Source organism: Haliaeetus leucocephalus, unplaced genomic scaffold, assembly GCF_000737465.1.
Source record: "Haliaeetus leucocephalus isolate CR32 unplaced genomic scaffold, Haliaeetus_leucocephalus-4.0 Scaffold154, whole genome shotgun sequence".
Classification (NCBI taxonomy): domain Eukaryota; kingdom Metazoa; phylum Chordata; class Aves; order Accipitriformes; family Accipitridae; genus Haliaeetus; species Haliaeetus leucocephalus.
Window position 1 is genome coordinate 2,264,793 of NW_010972590.1, and position 6,135 is coordinate 2,270,927.

At 48.3% G+C, this 6,135-nt stretch overlaps 1 protein-coding gene across 1 annotated transcript; it reads left to right on the top strand.

The window, feature by feature from the left end:
• Positions 1-225: 225 nt before the first annotated feature.
• LOC104828430 (mucin-7-like) lies at positions 226-1,623 on the top strand. Its single transcript, XM_010562089.1, has 2 exons — positions 226-277; positions 789-1,623. Exon 2 carries the CDS (start codon positions 978-980, stop codon positions 1,527-1,529), a length of 552 nt encoding a protein of 183 aa, XP_010560391.1. The 5' UTR covers positions 226-277; positions 789-977; the 3' UTR covers positions 1,530-1,623.
• The last annotated feature ends 4,512 nt before the right edge of the window (positions 1,624-6,135 follow it).

The window sequence follows — 6,135 nt, forward strand, 5'->3', positions numbered from 1 at the left end:
CCCCCATCCCACTGGATGGGGGGGGGGTGAGTGAGCGGCTGCGTGGTGCTTAGTTGCTGGCTGGGGTTAAACCACAACAGTCCATTTTGGCGCCCAACGTGGGGCACGAAGGGTTGAGATAACGACAAACCTGACCAGAGCTTGTTAAAACAAATTTGTTCTAAGCATTCATTATATTGGTCTAATAGTTGCTGGTCATTATGTTGATTTATGTGTTCTTAGAGTTGTTGCTCTGGTTTTTAAAGTTCTGTTATGTATCACCTCGCTTGCTGTATGTAGTTCCTCTTCTGCTGCTTATCATCCGTGGGAGGTGGATTAAGGTTTTCACTTTGATGTATGGTATAACTCTGGTTTATGGTATGATAAAGTCATCAGCTGTGGGATTAATCCGGTATTTGCACTTAGCATTGTCACCTTTATACTGCGGGAGCCATCTGTGGGAAACTATTAATAATTATACCATTTACCTTTCCTCCATGGAAAACCAGTCTATGGGTGGGGTACCTTTCTTCCCCTCTCCTTTCTCCTTCAGTCCAGTTACAATGGTGTTTGAGAATTTTGAAAAATTTGAATACTCCTGGAATGTTGGGACTAGCACGGTCGTAGCCCTACTGCTAGGAATTAGCATACTTCTGAATGTGATTCAGCTCTCGTTTAAGGTTAAACAGCTATTTAAGAAGATCACCCAGAGATGTGCCCCAAGGCTGGATAATTATGAGTGGCAGGGTGTGTGGGGTAGTATGGGCAAGTACCTAGAAAAGTGGGCACCTCCAATGTTTTGGAAATTCACCCCTGAACAAGTGCAGGATCCAGAAGAACTAGTAAAATATTTGGAAAAGGTATGCTGTCACCCCGGCAGCTCCAGAGAGATACAAATCACTGCAACGTGCTGGGGCCTGGCCCATGCCTATCGAGCCCTGTTCAACACCACTCAGTACCCTCAAGGGGAAGAGAAGGTCTCTGGACCTAACAACAAAATGATGAGCACTGTGGTCACACAACCCTCGGCAATGGGCGCTGTGGCCCCTCCAGCCCCGGCGACGAGCATTGTGGCCACCCAGACCTTGGTGACAAGCACCACGACCCTTCCAGCCCCGGCGATGAGAACTGTGGCTACCCAAACCTCAACAACAGGCACTGCAGCCCCTCCAGCCCCGGCAATGAGCACAGCAGCTACCCAAACCTCAGCAACGGGCACTGCAGTCCCTCCAGCCCCAGCGACGAGCACTGCTGCTACCCAAACCTTGGCGACAGACACTGCGGTTATCCAAAACCCGGTGAGCGATACTGCAACTGAACCAGCGGACCAACCTGCACCAGCATCAGTTGCCCCCGTACAGAAAAAGAAATATACAAAAAAATCAGTTCGCTTAGCGAAGGATGAAGATGAACCAGGGTCATCACGGGAACAGGAGGAAGAGGCAGAACCAGAGGTAATAACCCGGTCCCTATCCTTGAGTGAGCTGTGGGATATGCAAAAAGATTTTGGCCGCCGTATAGGTGAGCATATTATCACCTGGCTCCTCTGATGCTGGGACAATGGGGCTAATAGCTTGGAATTAGAAGGTAGGGAAGCCAAGCAGCTGGGATCGCTTGCCAGGGAAGGTGGCATTGACAAGGCAATTGGAAGAGGGACACAAGCCATCAGCCTCTGGAGGCGACTCCTGTCAAGTGTGAAGGAAAGGTACCCCTTTAAGGAAGATGTTATATGTCAATCAAGCAAGTGGACCACCATGGAAAGAGGTATCCAATATCTGAGGGAATTAGCTGTGCTAGAGACGATTCATCATGACCCGGACAACCCACAATTACCCAAAGATCCAGACGAAGTCCAATGCACACGACCCATGTGGCGGAAGTTTGTATGGAGCGCACCATCATCCTATGCCAACACATTAGCAATATTGGCCTGGAAGGATGAAGATGCACCGACAGTGGAGGAAGTGGCTCACCAACTCCGTCAATACGAAGAAAATCTCTCCTCCTCCCTACAAGCCTGCATTGCGCCTGTGAAGAAGCTGTCTGAGGATTTCCAGCAATTCAAAGAGGATATGTCCTACTCCACACCTGTAAGGACCAATGTCTCAGCTATTAGGAGTGAGCGTTCCTTGGCCCAAGAGAGAGAATATGGAAGGTACACACCGCGAGGTGCCCTGTGGTTTTACCTATGTGATCAGGGAGAGGACATGAGGAAATGGGACGGAAAACCTACCTCGGTCCTAAATGCACGGGTACGTGAACTGCGAGGAAAAACCACCACAAAAGGGGATTCTACCAGGAAAAATGCCGCTCCAGTTTCCAAACAGAGTAGAAGGGCTGATTTCATTTCCGATCCTCTTGAAGGGACTTCTGAGCCCATTTTACGAGAAGTGAATACTGAATATTCTGACCAGAATTAGAGGGGCCCTGCCTCCAGCCAGGTGGAGAAAAGGGATAACTGGGTCTACTGGACTGTGTGGATTTGATGGCCTGGCACGTCAGACCCACAGGAGTATAAAGCTCTAGTAGACACCGGTGCACAGTGCACTCTAATGCCATCAAGTTACAAAGGGGCAGAATCCATTTGTATTTCTGGTGTGACAGGGGGATCCCAAGAGTTAACTGTGTTGGAAGCTGAAGTAAGCCTAACTGGAAATGAATGGCAGAAACACCCCATTGTGACTGGTCCAGAGGCTCCGTGTATCCTTGGCATAGACTATCTCAGGAGGGGGTATTTTAAGGACCCGAAGGGGTATCGATGGGCTTTTGGTATAGCTGCCTTGGAGACGGAGGGCACTGAACAGCTGTCTACCCTGCCTGGTCTCTCTCAAGACCCTTCGATTGTGGGGTTGCTCAAGGTTGAAGAACAACAAGTGCCAATTGCTACCACGACGGTGCACCGGCGGCAATATCGCACCAACCGAGACTCTCTGATTCCCATCCACAAGTTGATTCGCCAACTGGAGAGCCAAGGAGTGATCAGCAAAACTTGCTCACCCTTTAATAGTCCCATATGGCCAGTGTGAAAGTCTAATGGGGAGTGGAGACTAACAGTTGACTATCGTGGCCTGAATGAAGTTACACCACCGCTGAGTGCTGCCGTTCCAGATATGCTAGAACTTCAATACGAACTAGAGTCAAAGGCAGCCAAGTGGTATGCCACAATTGACATTGCTAATGCATTTTTCTCAATCCCTCTGGCAGCAGAGTGTCATCCACAATTTGCCTTTACTTGGAGGGGTGTCCAGTACACTTGGAATCGATTGCCCCAGGGGTGGAAACACAGCCCCACCATTTGCCATGGACTAATCCAGACTGCACTGGAAAAAGGTGAAGCTCCGGAACACCTGCAATACATTGATGACATCATCATATGGGGCAACACAGCAGAAGAAGTCTTTGAGAAAGGGAAGAAAATAATCCAAATCCTTCTGAAAGCCGGTTTTGTCATAAAAGAAAGTAAGGTCAAGGGACCTGCACAGGAGATCCAGTTTTGGGGAATAAAATGGCAAGATGGACGTCATCAGATCCCAATGAATGTGATTAATAAAATAGCAGCTATGTCTCCCCCGACTAATAAAAAGGAAACACAGGCCTTCTTAGGTGTTGTGGGGTTTTGGAGAATGCATATTCCAAATTACAGTTTGATTGTAAGCCCTCTCTATCAAGTGACCTGGAAGAAGAATGATTTTAAATGGGGGCCTGAGAAACAACAAGCCTTTGAACAAATTAAACGGGAGATTGTTCATGCAGTAGCCCTTGGGCCAGTCCGGGCAGGACAAAATGTTAAAAATGTGCTCTATACTGCAGCTGGGGAGAATGGCCCTACCTGGAGCCTCTGGCAGAAAGCACCCGGGGAGACCCAAGGCTGACCCCTGGGGTTTTGGAGTCGAGAATATCAAGGATATGAGGCTTGCTATACTCCAACTGAAAAAGAGATATTGGCAGCATATGAAGGAGTTCGAGCTGCCTCAGAAGTGGTTGGTACTGAAACACAGCTCCTCTTAGCACCCCGACTGCCAGTGCTGGGCTGGATGTTCAAAGGGAGGGTCTCCTCTACCCATCACGTGACTGATGCCACATGGAGTAAATGGGTTGCACTGATCACACAACGGGCTCACATAGGAAACCCCAGTCACCCAGGAATTTTAGAAGTGATCACGGACTGGCCAGAAGGCAAAGATTTTGGAATGTCGCCAGAGGAGGAGGTGGCACGTGCTGAAGAAGCCCCGCTGTATAATAAACTGCCAGAGAATGAGAGGCAATATGCCCTGTTCACTGACGGATCCTGTCGCATTGTGGGAAAGCATCGAAGGTGGAAAGCTGCTGTATGGAGTCCTACACGACAAGTTGCAGAAACTGCTGAAGGAGAAGGTGAATCGAGTCAGTTTGCAGAGGTGAAAGCCATCCAGCTAGCGTTAGACATTGCTGAAAGAGAAAAGTGGCCAGTGGTCTATCTCTATACTGACTCATGGATGGTGGCAAATGCCCTGTGGGGGTGGTTACACAATGGAAGCAGAGCAACTGGCAGCGCAGAGGTAAACCCGTTTGGGCTGCCACACTGTGGCAAGATATTGCATCCCAGCTAGAGAATCTGGTTGTAAAAGTACGTCATGTAGATGCTCACGTACCCAAGGGTCGGGCCACTGAAGAACATCGAAACAATGAACAGGTGGATCAGGCCGCCAAGATTGAAGTGTCTCAGGTGGACCTGGACTGGCAACATAAGGGTGAGCTATTTATGGCTCAGTGGGCCCATGATACTTCAGGCCATCAGGGAAGAGATGCAACATATAGATGGGCTCGTGATCAAGGGGTGGACTTGACCATGGACACTATCACACAGGTTATCCATGAATGTGAAACATGTGCTGCAATTAAGCAAGCCAAGCGGTTAAAGCCCCTGTGGTATGGAGGGCAATGGCTGAAATATAAATATGGGGAAGCCTGGCAGATTAACTATATCACACTCCCACAAACTCACCAAGGCAATGCCATGTACTTACAATGGTGGAAGCAACCACCAGATGGCTGGAAACATATTCTGTACCCCATGCCACTGCCCGGAACACTATCCTGGGCCTTGAGAAGCAGGTCTTGTGGTGACATGGCACCCCAGAAAGAATTGAGTCAGACAACGGGACTCATTTCCGAAACAACCTCATAGACACCTGGGCCAAAGAGCATGGCATTGAGTGGGTGTATCATACCCCCTATCATGCACCAGTCTCTGGGAAAATCGAACAGTACAATGGACTGTTAAAGACATTGAGAGCAATGGGGGGTGGAACCTTCAAACATTGGGATACACATTTAGCAAAAGCCACCTGGTTAGTCAACACCAGAGGATCTGCCAATCAGGGTGGCCCTGCCCAGTCAGAACTTTTACGTACTGTAGAAGGGGACAAAGTCCCTGTAGTGCACATAAATATATTATGGAAGACAGTCTGGGTTACTCCTGCCTCAGGCAAAGGTAAACCCATTCATGGGATTGCTTTTGCTCAAGGGCCTGGGTGCACTTGGTGGGTGATGAGAAAAGATGGGGAACGCCGATGTGTGCCTCAAGGGGATTTAATTTTAGGTGAGAATAGCCAGAATTAAACTGTATGATATTAGTTGCTATATAACCCTGCTACTGTATGTTATCATTACTATAATTGTTATATGCTATATCCATAGTACTATAGTAAGAATCACTTGGATCAAGCAAGAAAGAACTGTGATAAAACTGAGCAAAGCGCAGTAGTGATGGAACCAGAACTGACTCCAGCATGCAACAATCCAATGGTGCACACCATCCTCCTGCTGCGTCAAATGTCACCTGCTCGTCACACCGCACTGAAGCCCAATTCTGCTCTACCGACTGAGAGGACTTTGCACCATCCCTCCTGCCCAGAAAGACTGGTATGACAGATGGAGCCCAGAGTCGGGAACTAAATGAACTCAGTGAACATAACCCATGAACTAAAGGAATGATATCTCTGTGGGTATATCATTGTTCATATGTCTCAAAGGGATGGAAAGGTGGTGATGATTGATCAGAATGTAACTAAAGGTATGGGAACTGAGCATGACGTCAATGGTATAGAATAAGGGGTGGATACTGTCCTGGTTTCAGCTGGGATAGAGTTAACTGTCTTCCTAGTAGCTGGTACG

Bases quoted from the DNA above. Each gene is read 5' to 3' on its own strand.
- LOC104828430 (XM_010562089.1), top strand. From the start codon at position 978: ATGATGAGCACTGTGGTCACACAACCCTCGGCAATGGGCGCTGTGGCC.